The sequence below is a fragment of the Mustela putorius genome, unplaced genomic scaffold (genome assembly GCF_011764305.1).
Source record: "Mustela putorius furo isolate JIRA1106 unplaced genomic scaffold, ASM1176430v1.1 tig00003834_pilon_pilon_pilon, whole genome shotgun sequence".
Lineage (NCBI taxonomy): Eukaryota > Metazoa > Chordata > Mammalia > Carnivora > Mustelidae > Mustela > Mustela putorius.
In genome coordinates, this window is record NW_025421987.1 from 20,301,258 (window position 1) to 20,319,286 (window position 18,029).

Genomic DNA, 18,029 nt, shown 5'->3' on the forward strand with positions numbered 1-18,029 from the left:
GGGGGGAAAGAAGAAAGGAGAAGGTAAGAAGAGAGGAGAAAATAAAATAAAATAATAAAATAAATAAAAATAAAATAAAACAATAAAAAAGCATGAAAACATAAAAAAGTTAAAAATAGAGGGAAACATCTCAAAAGGATACTGTTATATTTACTAAAAGGAGGTATCAAAATCAGCTCTGAAGAACTTGGCCTTTACTTGACTAGAACAGAAATAAAAATATCCTTAGAAAGGGTGTGAATAATAAGGAAAAAAAAATGAAAAAGTTAATTCCACTTATTCTACATAAAATCCTGGATAAATCCTGGACCTCGTCTGAATTATTTTCCCTTGCTAAGTAAAGCTTATCATATACCGTCTAAAGCAGTAGTTTTCAAATAGGGATAATTTGGCTCCTAGGGGGTATTTGGCATTGTCTGGAGAGATTTTTGGCTGTCACAAATGGAGGGATGCTAATGTTATCTAGTGGGTAAAGGCCAGGGGTGCTACTAAACATCTTACAATGCACAGGGTAGCCCCCACAACAAATCATTAATCTGGCTTAAAATGTCGTTTTGCTACTGTACAGAGAGCTTGTTCTAAAATTACCCAACATGTGTAAATAATGTGTAAAAAATGGAACTGAAGATCAAATGTCCCTCTCAGGTACTTTATAATTTCTCCTGTACATACTGGACCATAAGTTGCCTGAGGAAATGTAGACTACATTGCCATTTGTGAGGGAAAAAAAAAAAAAAAATATATATATATATATATATACACACAACACTTTAGCCATCTGCCACCAAGCCTAATAGGTTGAACTTGGGGATATTTCACAAACAGAATGAAATGAATAGTATGCTTTTTTTTTTTAAGGTTTTATTTAATCATTTGAGAAAGAGGGAGAGAGAGCAGACACTTTACCGACTGAGCCACTCTGGCGCCCCTGAATACTATGACTCTTGTTCCTGTTAATATTTTATTCTCATATGTTCTTCATCTAGTACTTAAAATTTTAATTCCTTCCCCTGGTGCTCTAAATTTTAAACATGGCCTCTTTATTTTTGATGTTTTGATTTTGTTTTATTAATACGTCTTTGGAGTTAACTGTAGTAGACATACTTACCTTGCAGGTAAATACATCATGTATTTTCAGCACTTGAATCTTAGCCATGCATAATTAATTTTTATGTATAAAAATTGTACTTACCTCATCCTACAAAGGAATGGATTAATATTCATATTCAGAGACAACAATATTTATTTATTTTTAGGTTGGTAAAGTACCTGCAATATTAAAATTGAAATAGTTGTTGTAGGATGTATTTTGTTTGTTGAGTCAAATGAAAATCTTTATAGAATTCTGCAAACTCTAAAATATTTAATCTATGCACAACCCTGTGGGATATTTTCATAATTTTATAGATACTATAAAAACTTGATGTTTAATAATTCTTATATTTATTACTATTATGGAAATAACAACATTGTTAAATAGCATGAGGAGAAAGAAGGCATAAGAAAATAGTATGATTTTTTAAAGTTATTATTGTGTTATATATTAGCTCATTCTTAATATTTGTATATTCTGAAAAACTAGGTTCAATGTATTGTTTTCTAAGTGAGCTGTATTTTAAAATATGCCCCAAATTATCAAATAGCTTCAGTAAAATCTACCACTCTAAGGCCGTAACGTAAGTGATTATATTCTCTCTCCACAAATCTACATACACCTCTGGGAAACAAGCTGTTGTAAACAGGAGAACTTGAAAGTCAGACTCTTGTTTTAAATTCTAGGAATGCAGAAATGGAGTAAGCAAAACAGTTACTCTTCTGAACATCCCAGTCTACTCATAAGATTAAAAGGTAGAAGGATCACAGAACATGGAGTGACCAACTTGGCCTAGAATGTTCCTAAATTTTCCACCAATAAGTTCACACTTCACCAAAATGTTCAACTAAGTATACTAGTTACAGAAGGCAGACAAGAAACGAGCCTCCCAAGAAAAAAGAATAGCATGTATTTCCTCAGCTTTACAACCTATTTAGATTTTCATAGGCTAAGAATTCCAAATTATTACAAACTGTGACAAAAAAATTTACTCATGGCAACAGATTGGACAAGAGCTACTACTTGATCCTGTGTTTCATTTAAAGCCAGAGTGACTCCACGTTGTTTGCCAATCATGGAAAAAGAAAAATATGTATAAAATTCCTCTTAGTCTGATTTATTTTTAGCAGCAATAGCAACAATTGCTAAATTTGAATAATATATTGTAGTTAACAATAAGCTTTCCTTCCTATGTTCATTTAATAAATCCTTTGTATCAATATACAAAATGTGTTAACCACTTGAAGGAATTAGAAGAGAAGAAAGGGCAAGATATTTATGAGCAGTCTGTTAATGATCAGACACTTTTATTAGTTGATTTATGTATATTATAAAACCATTGCCAAAACCAAAAATATTCCATAATCTCCAGCCATCTTTGTTTACCTCTATTTCTATAGTTTGGAAGACTATAATGATTACAAAACATTAGCAAGACAGCACAACTCAAAATTTAAATGTATTCTTTAAAATAATTTACCAATTAATTTTCCAAATGCATTTCCTTTTTGTGAGGATTTCAATCAAATGTATCCAGTGAAAGTAAATAGCTAGCACTCGATTGGAAAATAATTTGCTTAAATCTGTAACCACGTGCTAGCTTAGAGAGCACATTACACCAGTCCCAGGCAAGTTCAGGGATGGTGCAGGGCAGAGCCACCATTAAAAAGATGGGCTCCCAGGAGACATCCCTCCCATAGCATTTATGCCTGTGTCCAAAACTGCACAGGGAAGGATTCTCCTTCTAAACTGAAATACAGGTGTGGCCCTGTTTTTCCTTAAAAGGGTCACTTTTCTGTACTTTACTATTTTCAGCAATTTTTTTTTAAATTTTTTATTTATTTATTTTTTTAATATGTATTTAATGATGTACTTCTTTCTTTCTCTCTTTTTTTGTATTCTTTTTTTTTAAATTAATTTTTTATTTTTTATAAACATATATTTTTATCCCCAGGGGTACAGGTCTGTGAATCACCAGGTTTACACACTTCACAGCACTCACCAAAGCACATACCCTCCCCAATGTCCATAATCCCACCCCCTTTTCCCAACCCCCCTCCCCCTGGCAACCCTCAGTTTGTTTTGTGAGATTAAGAGTCACTTATGGTTTGTCTCCCTCTCAATCCTATCTTGTTTCATTGATTCTTCTCCTACCCACTTAAGCCCCGATGTTGCATCACCACTTCCTCATATCAGGGAGATCATATGATAGTTGTCTTTCTCTGCTTGACTTATTTCACTAAGCATGATACGCTCTAGTTCCATCCATGTTGTCGCAAATGGCAAGATTTCATTTCTTTTGATGGCTGCATAGTATTCCATTGTGTATATATACCACATCTTCTTGATCCATTCATCTGTTGATGGACATCTAGGTTCTTTCCATAGTTTGGCTATTGTGTGCATTGCTGCTATAAACATTCGGGTGCATGTGCCCCTTTGGATCACTACGTTTGTATCTTTAGGGTAAATACCCAATAGTGCAATTGCTGGGTCATAGGGCAGTTCTATTTTCAACATTTTGAGGAACCTCCATGCTGTTTTCCAGAGTGGCTGCACCAGCTTGCATTCCCTCCAACAGTGTAGGAGGGTTCCCCTTTCTCCGCATCCTCGCCAGCATCTGTCATTTCCTGACTTGTTGATTTTAGCCATTCTGACTGGTGTGAGGTGATATCTCATTGTGGTTTTGATTTGTATTTCCCTGATGCCGAGTGATATGGAGCACTTTTTCATGTGTGTGTTGGCCATCTGGATGTCTTCTTTGCAGAAATGTCTGCTCATGTCCTCTGCCCATTTCTTGATTGGATTATTTTCAGCAATTTTATTAAAATATTCTCATTGCTCTCCTCTGTGGAAAAGAGCGATGAAGCACATAAGAGGAAACAACTTCAGTGTGTTCCATTTTCATCCTGGTTGAGGTCAAACACAACAAATAGGTGTCTTGTTCCTGACAGTTATCAACCTAATGTTTTTGTCTATGTTCATAGATTACTGTAAACTAAGGACGTTCATAAGATGACCTGTATCTGTGCCTTATATTTCTAAATAGATACAAAGTTTTCATCAAGGAAAGGACTTCCTTTTAAGCACAATTTTTATGCTCTCAGTAATTTGGCTCCGGACAAAGGAAAGCAAATGGCAAAGTGTCTATAGCAGAGATAAGATATATAACTGGTACTGCAGAATATTATCTTTCCTTTGCTCTGTGAATATAGCTTTGTTTGACTTCTGTTAATTCTCAGAGCTTTTTAAGGAAGAGAAAATGTGCCAGATGATGTCATTTGGCATCTTGAATAGATTTTGTCACATGTCACATGTATAATTTTGTTTTTTTCTAAATTAATGATATTTGATATCTTGAATCCTTAGACCCAGAACTTGATCTAGGCAGGTGCAATAAGTTAATTTGGGTATTATTAGGTACTTTTAGGATTGAATGTATTGTCAGAGAAAATGGCAATATTAGACCCTCCAAATTTATTTATTTATTACGTACTTATTATTTTTATTTATATATATAAATAATATATATTTATATATATCAATATATAAATAGATAAAATTATTATTTTATATTTACTTATTACATACTTACTTATTATTATTATTTATTACGTACTTACTTTTCAGAAAGGAGCCAGGGTGAGCAGGAGGAAGAGGGGCAGAGGGAGAGAGAGAATCTTAAATAGCCTCCACACCCAGTGTGAGCCTGATGTGGGGCTTGATCTCAGGATTCTGAGATTACCTGAGCCTAAATCAAAAGTTGGAAGCTTAACTGGCTGAGCCACCCAGGCACTCTTTTACCCTCCAAATCTGAGTATGAAAAGGACCCTTTAAAATGTTGAAAGTAAGGCAAACTGTGAAGAAGAGAGTGAATGAGTGAGTGAGAGAGAAAGGAAAGGGAAACCTCTAAGACCTTCTCCTCTACTGGACCATAAAAGTTTTCTGTTCTGTTTTTCTGATTCTAAACCATCCCACTCCTGGGGGGCACACTGTGCACTGTAGTGTCTCCCCAGGACCTCCCAAGGCTATTAGTCTCACTCCCGTCTCCCCAACCTGGTTTATTTTACTTCACCAACATAGAGCATCATGTAGCCTTCGGCTGTTAGCTCCTCAAGAAGGTTGTGCTCAGTCACCCTTTCTGTGCTCGCTCCACTGCCGTTTCATGCATTCTTCAAAGCCCACCTCCTTCAAAGACCTATGGCAGTATTCTCCTTGAGCAGTTCACTTGTATGAAAGCATCACGGAAAAGCCCCAAGTTTATGGAGAAAGTTCCAATTGCAGATCAGTCCTGTCCTCTGCAGGATTAAGCTGGCTCAGTTTACTTGAGGATTATGGTTAAGCCTCAACCTGGTCTTTTTCCATCCTTTTCCATTATATTCCTCCACATACTCTGAAGCATAATCGCACTGGAAACTTCTTTGAGAACATACATTTTCCTTCTCTGTTTGATACTTTGTTTGATATATGGTATTTCCCTCCAAGTATGAGAGGGCTAAGCTGATGTTTCTTGAGTCTTTACTGTGTGCCAGGAACTATGCTAAAGGTTTTATTGAAATTTGTCACTTAGCCCCACAGTTATACTATGAACCAGAACTTTTACTTTTCCAAATAGCATGAAGAAGCTCAGGTGTAATGTGGTGTAATAACTTTATTTCCTAAGATCCATTTCTCCATAGCGATATTTCACATCTCCCTGCCCCCAGCACTACTTCAAAACCAGTGAAGTGCTAGGCAGCCAAACAAACCTTTTTATGAATAGGCCTTATGATTTGGATGATGTGAATTCTTTTCAGTATTGAGCCCCTTTTTCTTAATATCAAAAATCTGCTCATAGGGACGCCTGGGTGGCTCAGTCTGTTAAGCGTTTGCCTTCAGCTCAGGTCATGATCCCAGGGGCCTTGGTTCAAGGCCCACTTTGGGCTCCTTGCTCAGCTGGAAGTCCTTCTCCCTCTCTTGCTCCCCCTGCTTGTGTTCCCTTTTCCCCTTGCGTCTCTCTGTCAAATAAATAAAGTCTTTAAAATAGATCTGTACATCTTTTCAGGCTCAATTCATATGTGACCTCCTCAGTCTCTCTAGTGAGCCTCTCAGCCCCATACTCTGCGTCATAGCCATCTCTGCTGCATAGACCCTGGAAGGTCTATGACCAGTGTGACCAGTAAGCGTTATCTGGAACTTTTGAGAAAAGCAGACCATGGCTACACTCTGCAACTACTGAATCAGTGCTTCCATTTTAATGGGGGCAAGCTCCAGCTGATTCATATATATAATAAAGTTTGAGAAACAAAGTACTAGATACTTCGTTCTGCATTTCATTATTCAAAACAACTAATGATCATTCCTAGTTGCCTGAGATTTTCCAAACAGAAGGGCTAGTGTTATTTATATTTGTCTCACCCACGGTGACTTGCCTAATACTTCCCATATGGCTGCTATTCGACACATTTTTATTAAATATATTTATTAAACTGAGAGCAAATTCCATGGGAGTTATATCTTTATATCTCCCATAACTCAGCGAAGCAAGATTCTCCTCTAGACTGTAAGTTCTGGGAATGTAGTTATTATATCTAGTTAGTTCATGTGGTGCCTACCTAGTGCATGGAAGGTACTTCAGTGATTAATGATGAAGTGAAGCATCGGGTAAACTTATCGAGATGATTGATTATGAATCGAAGAGAGTGTTTTAAGAGTATAATTTAGCTTAAAATTTATTTAGTTAACAAATACCAATGAGAAATTATATATCAAGGAGTGGTATAAGTTCTTCTTTTGGTATAGTTCTTTACAAATATTAACTTGCATTCTGAACTAAGATTGCTTGGTCAAACATAAAGCTATGTTAAATCAATAAAGGTTGACTCAGGATACCACGTTCAATTCTAATATACCATGTAGCACGCCTACTTTAGGTCATTTTTTTCAGATGAGTAATTAATGTGCCATAGTTGATATAAACCAGCGGTATTTAAATAAGTTTTAAATGTTTTCCTTTCAACAGATTAATTGTAAGTAAACACTTCAGTACATGGCATGCCACTTGCTTCTGCTTGGCATTAAAATAGAACATCCAGATAGTTCAGCAGAAACCCATATTCCATTTTAGACATACTCTGACAAATTCAGTCTTGATCACATATGTGCATAATTTTATATTTAAAGGGAGGGAAGATCCCAATCCGATGGACATCACCAGAAGCTATAGCTTACCGCAAGTTCACGTCAGCCAGCGACGTATGGAGTTACGGGATTGTTCTCTGGGAGGTGATGTCCTATGGAGAGAGACCATACTGGGAGATGTCCAATCAGGATGTAAGTATTTGTAGTCAATGAGTTATGGGTTCAGATTAAGAGATCAAGCTGTGCAAGGAAGTGGAGCATAATGAAACCAGGTGGCTCCCAGTTTGTGACATTGAAATAGAATACTTAGAAGAAATGAAATAGTTTCCAAGTCTTGCAAGGATGTTAATTGAGTTGTTCTTATAGATTTACACGTTTCCCTGAAGCAGGGGTTTAGAAATGAGACAAAATAAGGACATTTGTAATAAGAATGTAATGAAACAAGTGACTGAAAAGATAGTAGATATCGGGGACTGTTTGAAGTATTTTTGCTATAAAATTGTTTCTATGTAACATTAAAAAGCCACATGTATGCCATTCTCTGTAGATCTAATTAATGCATCTATGCCAGCATTTTGTTTACTTAAACATAGCATTTCCCAGTGTCAGACAAAGCAACCAATGTCTGTGTGTTGTTGTTCTTAATGTATTAAACTTACATGTGAATTTAGTCATACGAATTGAAGTATACGGTTGGAAAAATAATGTTAAACTTTCTATTGTAACTGTGATATGATTTTTGAAAAGGATTTTTGGTTTTAGAATTCATGTCTTGCAAATGCTTAGTAAAAGAATGCTGTTGACATGGGATCAGCACTCAGAGGCTTTTCTTTTTCCTTAGCCAAAGACTGTGAGCATGATCTCAAAGATACATGAGACGGAAATCTCAGATGATTTTAGTCATTTGCTGCCCACTACATATAAAACTGTTTTTACCATATTTGCAAATAAAACCTTTCTTTACTCTCCAATCCAGCTATGTTTATAATAGTGCTGGGAAAATCAGACTCACTTTTCCACATCTCTTTTGTCCAAATTTTCTCTGTATTCAAGGATCTCAGACTGTGGGCTCTGGACCAGCAGCTTTAGCAGGGCTTGGGAATTTTTAGTAATGCAAATTCTTGGGCCTTCCTCTAGACTTATGGAATCAGAGGAGAACAATCTATATATTAAGTCCTCCAGATTATTCTGATACACAGTAAGTTTGAAAATCACTGTTTTATGTGATTTAAAATTACAAATGAACTAATAATCACTTCATTATTCGGCACATAGGATCCTACCTAAAAAACTTACTATGATTTGGGAGGTACCATTTGAATGAAATATAAACAAAATCTGTACACTAACTTTTTCTGCATCCATTCACGTACAAATGATATTCCATATAAATCTGTATTACCACATAATAATTTCTTTATAACTCATTGAATTTCCTATATCACAAAATGTTTCTTCTGATTTTCATCTGAAAAGGAGCTTGACAAATGCTTCTTTCCTGAATTCACGTTCTCTCTCTCAAGCTCTCCTTTTATATAACATCTCTAGGCAGGAATAATCTCTTATTTATTTGATAAGCTGTCATCTTATTAAGTAAATGAAAATGAGAACTTTTCCACTTAACTTTAAAATATTCACATTGGTGTACCCTTCCCACGGAGAATAAAAGGAGTCTCAGTTCTGAAGTCCTTGGAAACTGCTTCTCACACAGGTGATTAAAGCTGTGGATGAAGGCTATCGGCTGCCGCCCCCCATGGACTGCCCAGCTGCATTGTATCAGCTGATGCTGGACTGCTGGCAGAAAGACAGAAACAACAGACCCAAGTTTGAGCAGATTGTCAGCATTCTGGACAAGCTTATCCGGAACCCAGGCAGCCTGAAGATCATCACCAGCGCGGCAGCAAGGTGACACTCAGATTTTGCTCTCACTCACACATCAGTGTATTTTCTGTATCTCCACTGTGTTAATTTTCTTCTCCCACTTCCCTAACTGCATTTTTTGAAGCTTGTTTTCCTGAGGACTGGAGAAAAGTGTCTTTCTTTTCTTCCTTAAAAAAAAAAAAGAAAAAAAAACTTCCAAGAGAAATTCTTATGTTGTTTAATCGTAATGATGAAATTCAGAGATATTTTTAATTTCCAGCTTGACTTGAGTGAGTCTACATTTGGGCTTGGGTTTAAATCTTCGGGAGATAGGAACCCTGGACACATAGCTTCTTTTCACTCTCTACTATGTAAACAAAAATTTTAAGGGAAAAAAATGAAATCTCCTGGAGTGGTGGTGAATTCTAGCAAAGTCGTGATTCATTCCTCATCTAAAATAAAGCTTCAAAAATAATAAAGCTTCCAAAACATTGCACTGGGCCAGCAGATGCAGTTCCCCCCACTGTGTAACTAAACAAACATTTGTTGAACCTATATTGTGTGCCAATGACTTTGTTAGACACTGTAGAGAATAAAACGGAGTATAAAATAATGTCAGTGTCCGGCAACAAAAGACAGATGTCAGTACATCAAAGCTATAATGCAATTCCAAATGCGTGACAGACATGAAATTTTATGCATATTCCTCCTCTGTTCTCTTAATGATTTTGAGGAATGCAAGTTAAAGTGTATCTAAAAAGTGCTATTGGAGAAGTAGGGAATGAGAGATGAATTTTGTCAGTGGCCATGAGAAAGGAAAAAAAAAGGTGTTAATATATTTAATACTTCTCAGACAAACTAAAGGCAAAGCTGTCATGCTTAAAGATTTATATTCTTATTATACACATAAGAGCAAAGCAGGTCTTTTCCATTCTGATGATATGTGCTCTCATAGGACAATTACATGATTGTAGTAAAAGAACTATATTTATTATGCATATATATCCACAGTATTAAATGGGATGTATAAATGCTACATAGTGAGTGATGATTTACCATGACTCATGTAAAAGATGACTCATAAAAAATGTTATATCAAAAAGATATAACATAATCCTTTATTCAAAGGAGTTTGTTTCTCTTTTGCTGTCTTTGCTGATAATCACCAAGAATTATGATTTTCAAATTGATAGAGCATTTGCTGATGCACTTTATAATAGCATATGATTTTTAACATTTTAACATTAAGAGGAACAATTATATTAAGACTACATGATCCAGGTTTTGCACTATATTTGTATGAAATGAATAAGAGGAATCTAAGATTATAGATTATTTGTTGAAAATAACATTTAGGGGTCACTAAGATTGAACTTGATGATATATCTTTAGCAGGAAAAACTACTTGTAACTTATCCTGTAAGATTGACTCTCTTGCTCAAATCTTCACAGAGAGAAACTGTACAGACTCTCTTGGAAATCTGCCCGATGGGTTGGATCCACACAACGGGTTGGAGAAATCCCTTCTCTGGGCCATAGTTTGTACCCTGAATCCATTTCTTTTGATCTTTACTCAATAGCAGTCATGGGGGGAAGCAAGAACAACAAAAAATAAATATCTTTCAGTTCTTTCCATATCATAAAAAAGACATGCAAGCCATTTCTATAAGATAATATTTCTAACTCATGTAATATGATCAAGGTATCTTTAATTCCAATTCTGTGTCGGGGAAATGGTGTTAATATCCGGATATCTCCTAGTACTCAAATTTTAAAATACTTCTTAAATTCACTTTTCTATTCTTATTGAAATTGAATATTATTTCTCCTAATATATATTCTTCGTACTTGATAAATTCTATGTATTTTGTCACGAAGTAAGTAACTTTAGGAAAATAGTTTTCTAAGAGGTCCCATATATCTTAATTCACTTAAATATAAAAGTCATGGAAGTTTTGTTTATATGTTTATTTATTGCCCTTAAAACACACAACCAGGTGGATTGCATCAATGTAAATTTATTAGTTAACAACCTTAAGTTCCATATAACAGTGTCAAGAAAACATTTTTTTCTTTAGAAAATTTGCTTTTCCATTTTAAATAATGTTTATTTCATCCTTTATAATCACTGATTAAACTCATTCCCACCCCCCTTTAATTTTCCAGTGATGTTCTTGCCACATACTTCATTGAGAAAATACGAGCCCTCAGATGGGAAATTCTGGCAACAAAACAAAAAATTAGGTGCCTGCACCTACCCGTCTTGCTTTTTTTTTTCTCTCTCTCTCTCTCTAATTATAAGAGGGGCGTAGAGCAAGTGCCCATCTACTTGTCAGAGGCAAATCCTTCCTTTCTCTCCCTCTCCCCCAACTCTCTCCCTTCCTCCTCCTTTGCATATCTAGATACTTTTGGGGGGCAGAACCATTGCCACAGAAATGTGCTAAATTACATTGTTTCTCAATCTCCCCTGGCAAGGGGCACCTGGGTGGCTCAGTGGGTTAAAGCCTTTGCATTAGGCTCAGATCATGATCCCAGGGTCCTGGGATCTAGCCCTGCATCGAGCTCTATGCTCAGTGGGGAGCCTGCTCTGTCAAATAAATAAATAAAATCTTAAAAAAAATTCCCAGGCAATAAGAATCACAGGATAACTAATTAAATAGACAGTTATCCTGGTCTAGGAAAAAAAAACTTCAGGTGATTTTTATCATACAGGGAATTTAGGGGATGTTGTTTGCCAACATTATCTCTGCTGGTCTCACATCTCTGCCAGGTCCTTCCTTTTTTATCCACAGGACTTCATGGCCAAACTTCTCAAATCAGAGTCTCACAGTGTCTTCAAAATTAATATTCAAAAAAATTTATGCTTTTGTTTTCTCGTGGTAGCTTCACCCTTCCACTGCTTTCCTAATTTAATTTCTTTTGTGTGTTTTCTTTTTAAGTATCCATTACTCAGATAAATTCTAAGTCCTATGAGATCAGATGCCATGTCTCTCTTATATTACCAGTACCAAGTTGGTACTGGGAACTCAATGACTATCTGCTAAGTACACCAATATACATTTTCTAAAATAACAAACATCCATTTCAATAGAAGGATTTTTTAAAAAAAAAATTCTTGTTATTTTTTTTCTTTTCATTATATAGATTTATGCAGACATTAGTCATAATACTAAAATCTTAAAATTTTCTCCTAAGCAAAATTTCATGTCTCTATCAACTCACCTCCAAAATGTCCTCATCCAAGCACACTAGGAGACTGTCCTCATTTGATTTTGTGGGTAGCACCAAGAATTCAAGTTTCTGAATGACTTATTTAGATTAGTGTATAGAATTATGCCTATAAACTCCATTAGGAAAAGTAACATTATTCCATCATTCCAATGGAGATGATGTTTTCCAGAGTCAGCCTGTGTCTAGTTAGTTTCATGGCACAATTTATTTCATATACATTACAGAAATCCTTCTACGATGCATCATTTCACTTTTCAACCTTCATTAGAGTTGGTGATTCATAACAGAATAATTCCCAGAGAACCTTCCACTGAGAGTGTCTTTGTGAATATTCCTGCTGGAAGTAGGAGGATATATTAGCAGATGGTCAAGGTGTGCCAACTAAAAACTTAGATATTGCAGGCGGTGGTGAGAAGAGAAGGAGAGTTATATAAAATTTTATGTTATGTTTGTCTTATGGTAATTGATTTATTTTCCTAAAAGTAGTGTAATTGAAGGAGACATACATGAACTTGGAAGTTTAGACAGTACATTGATATGAAGCCACAGATGTTCAGTTAGAAGTTACTTTGTGCCAGGCATTTTACTAGGCTCTATGATGATTAGTCATAGAGAAGAAGTAACTTTTGAACACTGGATGAAATGTCTTTAGGCAGATCAGATCACATCAGGCTAGGGGAACACTGTGCAAAGAAGCGAACACACAAAAACTTAAGATACTTCCAAATTTTTTGGCATCATACAATTCTGCAGAAATATAGGATTTAAAAAGGCAAAGATGAAGAAAGAGCCTGATAGATTATTTCACAGGATAATGGAAGATTTTGTGGCATCATTAGAGATCTGGACTTTTGTCCATAAAGAAAAGAGAAACCATGGAAGATACTTAAGTGACATGTGGTCTGCTGCCTATCAAATAGGTCTCTGGCAGATAGTCCTAAGAAGGGCTGGAGTAAAGACATTCATAATAAGGAGTTGGGAGATGATTTCAGTTGTTTAAGAAAGAACTTTCTCTTGGGTAGAGCAGAGGAAACAAAAAGAAAATGTATGAGTTCAAAAAGTTTTACTGAAGTATTATAGGACATGGTGGCCAAGGAGCTGTGCAGATCGACAGGGAAAGTATTGGAGAGTACTTCTAGGTTTTGAAAATGGAGGACATGAGAACGGTGCTCTCACTGACAGCATAGGAACGGCATAAGGAAGAGCAGGTCTGTGAGACAGAAGAGCATTTTGGAACAATGAGACCAAGTCCCACAGGAAACTACAAGTTCACATATCAAACTGGGGGAGAAATTAAACCTGGGCAATCAATATAGAGCCTTTTCTCTATAAAGATAATAAAAAGCCTCAAGAAACTTGCCTAGGGGTACAGACCTCAATCTAGCAATGCTGGGTTGGTTTGTTTGATTTTTTTTTTTTTAAGATTTTATTTATTTTTTTGAGAGAGAGTGGTAACACAAACTGGGGGAGGCAAAAAGAGAGGGGCAGGTAGATTCCACACTGTGTGGAGAGCCTGACATAGAGCTAGATCTTAGGTCCCTGAGAACGTAACCTGAGCCTAAGTCAAGAGTTAGGCACTTATTGACTGAGCCACACAGGTGCCCCTAGTAATGATGGGCTTTACCACAAATATATCTCTTTTTATTTTTCTAGTATTGTAATTTGTAATTAAAACTTTGATATCTCATGGTTATAGGGAGATTTTAATCTATGAGTAGTGGAGGGTGTCTGTCACAGAAGTTGACATTGGGTCATCCCACCCCTCCCCCAATCTGTCTCTATGCTTCTTCTTGCTGCCTCTGGGCTCTCTTGATGTTTAGGGAGCCTTTTTAAGCTTCTGAACGCCTCCATCACTTAATCCAGAACCAAAATGTTTGTAAGGGCCAGGAAGCTAATTGAAACGGGTGAATGCTTCCATCCTATGTAACACGGTGTGATGGTAGCTCATGAGGATTTCTGGCCCCTTATAAGGGATTGTAGAGCCAATTAATGTCAGTGGATGGCAGTCCTAAAAGAAAAAAAAAGTATGAAACATTCATAAATATCTCAGAGCATGAACCCATTGCATACACTACCCAGAGAGAAAGAAAACGGTCTCTTTAGAGCTTTGGGGGAACAGTACCAATCACAGAGCAGAAGGATACCAAGTGGTTGGTAGAAATCAGGGGCAGAATTAAAAATGTGACTTAGACCATTACTGAATCCACAGCTCCAGGAATTTTCCAGAAGTGGATAGAATGAACTGTTATCAAAAGCTGCTTAAGAGTGGTGGGGAAAACAAGATGACTGAGAGAAAAAAGCCATTCACTTAAGCAAGGGTGATAACATTGGGTTCTTTTTAGAGAAGTATTTTGATTCTTTTACAGTGGTAACATGAGATACAACATTTTAAGAGGTTTAGTTATAATTGGATGTGAAAAGTTAATGAAAAAACAGTGCTTTTAAAAAATTTAGAAAAAAATGTAAATATAACGCACATGTGTAAAACGGTAAACAAAGTTCCCTCCTTTTTTTAAGAATTGAAGAAATCGGGGCGTCTGGGTGACTCAGTTGGTTAAGCGTTTGCCTTTGGCTCAGGTCATGACCCGTGGAATCTGGGGTTGAGCTCTTTGTTAGGCTCCCTGCTCAGTGAGGAGTCTGCTTCTCCCCCTGTGCCCCTCCCTCTGCACCTCTGCCCAGCTCTGTGTTCTTTCTCTCTCTCTCTCGAATAAATAAACAAAATCTTAAAAAAAGAAAAAAGAACAAAATTTTTCTTAAAGAAGTTCTTGATAGAAAATATTTCCATGGGACACTTGGGTAACTCAGTCAGTTAAGCCTCTGTCTTTGGTTCAACTCATGCTCCCAGGGTCCCAGGAACATGGAACCCCACATCAGGCAGAGGGAGGGCACTTCTCCCTCTCCTGCCTACCACTCCCCCCCGGCTCGTGCTCTTTCTCGCTCTAGTAAATAAATAAATAATTAAAAAAGGAAAAAAATACTTCCATAAAACTAAATAGAAAATGGTCTTAGAATGATAAATTTTCTCCTACTTAACATATAATTTAGTTACACAGATAGGAGAAATAAATCAAATTCATTTTTAATCTGGGTGGCTCTGTTGGTTAAGTGTCTGGCTCTTGATTTCAGCTCAGTCACGATCTCAGGGTGGTGAGATCAGTGTCGGCATGGAGCCTACTTGAGATTCTCTCTTGGTCTCCCTCTCTACCCCCACCAAGAAAATTTAAAAATTCATTTTTTAAAAGAGACTATTTTGAAGAATTAATCATGTATAATTTAAATTATTTTTATGGTACATATTTTATGCTATATAAATACTCAAATGGTTAATATTCTATATAAAATATAGCTCTTGTATTTAAATGAATTAAGCTATTTTTATGAATGTAGCTAAATTAAAAATAAAGAAGACTAACAATAGAGAAAAATGTGAGATGAATTGATTCATTTCTATTTAGGCACTAAATAAATTCCTTTTTAACTTATGGACATTTATATAAAATAGAATAGAGACTTTTTTTCTTTAAATTTACATAATTTAATACTCCAGGCATTTGGATTCTTCAATAATATTTTAATTTATGGAATACATATTTTTGGCATAAAGTATTGAATAATACATCCCATGTATTTAGAATGAGGTTCTAAAGTGAAGGCAACCAAATTCATGGCATAAGTTCTTAAACGATGTATTGAATTGTAATTTTAAAAAAAAATTCTTTTAAATATTTACTTGTTTTAGAGAGCATGTGAATGGTAGGGGGAGAGGCTGTGGGAGAGGGAGAAAATCTCCAGCAGAGTCCCTACAGAGCATAGAGTCCAACACTGGGCTCCATCTCAGGACCCTGAGATCATGATCAGAGCCAAAATCAAGAGCAGGGTGCTTAACCAACTGAGCCACCCAAGCATCCCTCTAATTATAATTTAGAATGAGGTTCTATAGATCCAATTATACTCAGGTGGTTTATTGAAATAATTTAAAATATACTGTTCCATTGTATTGATCACTAACTTTGAAGGGATTTTTTTTATTATTAATTTGGCAAGATAAATAGGAGTAAACATAAGCAACACTAGTAATGTTTCCCTGTTAATAGCAGTAAATTCATGTAAATAAAATACTTCTGATTTCTAAGAGAATATGATATAATTATTTTTGAGAATAACTGTTTTTGACAAATACTACATCCTATAAGAGAAGTCTAACAATCAAAAACAATCTATTTCCGAACGTTGACTTTGACCTCCAATTCTGAAACTGACAAGGGGAATTTCCTCACTGATCAAATACGATGAAGAAACTTTTATAGGGAAGCGAGTGTGCCAAAGACCCAGATGATTTTTTTTTTTTAATCATAAAAATCAAAGTAGGTAATTTTGCCATTGGGGGGAATTAAACCAGATGTAATAGCTATAACTGCTAAGATTCTTATCCTTAAGGCCCAGAGATAACTAAAATAAACACAAGGACTTTACTTTTCTTTAATGTGTCATGGATATACTACTTTCCTATTGGGAACTTTATACACTCAAAATTATTTTTAGTTACTTAGGACAAATTAAATTTTCCTAATCTTATGTGGAATTTTTAATATGAGTGATAAAAAGATCAAAATTGTAATAAATCCACATATAAAAAATTGACAAATACAAGATTTACCCCTGAACTATAGCAGGAAGACATTGTTTAAAATAAAAAAATTAACAATTAATCAAGAAGAATCATTGAAAAATTAGACAACTAATTTCAGACAATAATAAGGATAGATATAATTGATATTCTGTCTTTAAGAAACTATTCTTGAGTACATATATTCCCTGGAACTATTCAGAACAACAGACAAAATGTAGATAATTATAGTCATAGAGTGTTCATCTCCGCTGTTATTGATATTTACTTCTAAATGTAGTTTAGGACCTACTTACTTATCAAGGAAATGTGTATTAATCATTGTTTTTAATACATGAAAAATAAAGCCACTTGTATACCAAAAGGAGTCTTTATATTCTAAAAGGATAACTTAACATTCAATCCTAGTGATTTGGAATTCTAATTCAATATTGAAATAACCTCATTATGGAAGATATTCTTGGGACTGGCAGTTCTTTATTGATATTTGGTCCCCAATATTGGGTGCTAATTGGTATGAAACCATTTGCAGGTAAAATAGGAATTGATGGGAAGAAATTACATGCATACCTCTTTAATGCAACAGTATGAAAATCCATAAAAGAATAATTCACAAGCCTAAATACAAGGAGGGAGAGAGAAGGGGGAGGAAAGTTATTTTTTTGCTTCCCCTGAGCAAACATGTAATTTCCATGATTTCTTTTTAATGACTGCGGTTTGTGGCCAGTAGGTACTGATTTATGAAAAGCTGTAAAAGATCAGGTGGAACTCTGCAGGACACCGTTTACAGCTGCATGGATTGAAACCTATCTAATTTGTCTAGTAAAAGTGTGAGCTCACAGAGCACATCACCCAGCCTATAAATTTCCCCTTCAGACCCAAGCCTGGGGCTGGGTCTAAAAAAAAAAAAATAGCCAATGCCTGCAGCTGCTCAAAAAAGCGGACATTCCCTTGGTGCGCATGAAGAGACATCACAGGCTCTTCACAGTGAGAGACAAATTCCTATCCATTGATAAACTCTCCAGATGTCCTCTCTGAGGAGGAAAGGAACCAATTTTTATTTGAATTCCCCAGAGAAATCCTGGAAGTGGAAAAATG

At 35.7% G+C, this 18,029-nt stretch overlaps 1 protein-coding gene across 2 annotated transcripts in view; it reads left to right on the top strand.

Moving 5' to 3' along the window:
* The window catches only part of EPHA3 (EPH receptor A3), a 360,792-nt gene that overhangs the window by 329,382 nt on the left and 13,381 nt on the right, over positions 1 to 18,029 (top strand). For both annotated transcript variants that reach the window (XM_004777946.3, XM_004777945.3), the window contains exons 14-15: positions 7,256 to 7,405; positions 8,925 to 9,118. In XM_004777946.3, the coding sequence (XP_004778003.2) occupies positions 7,256 to 7,405; positions 8,925 to 9,118 (344 nt within the window). The remainder of the gene's footprint in view (positions 1 to 7,255; positions 7,406 to 8,924; positions 9,119 to 18,029) is intronic.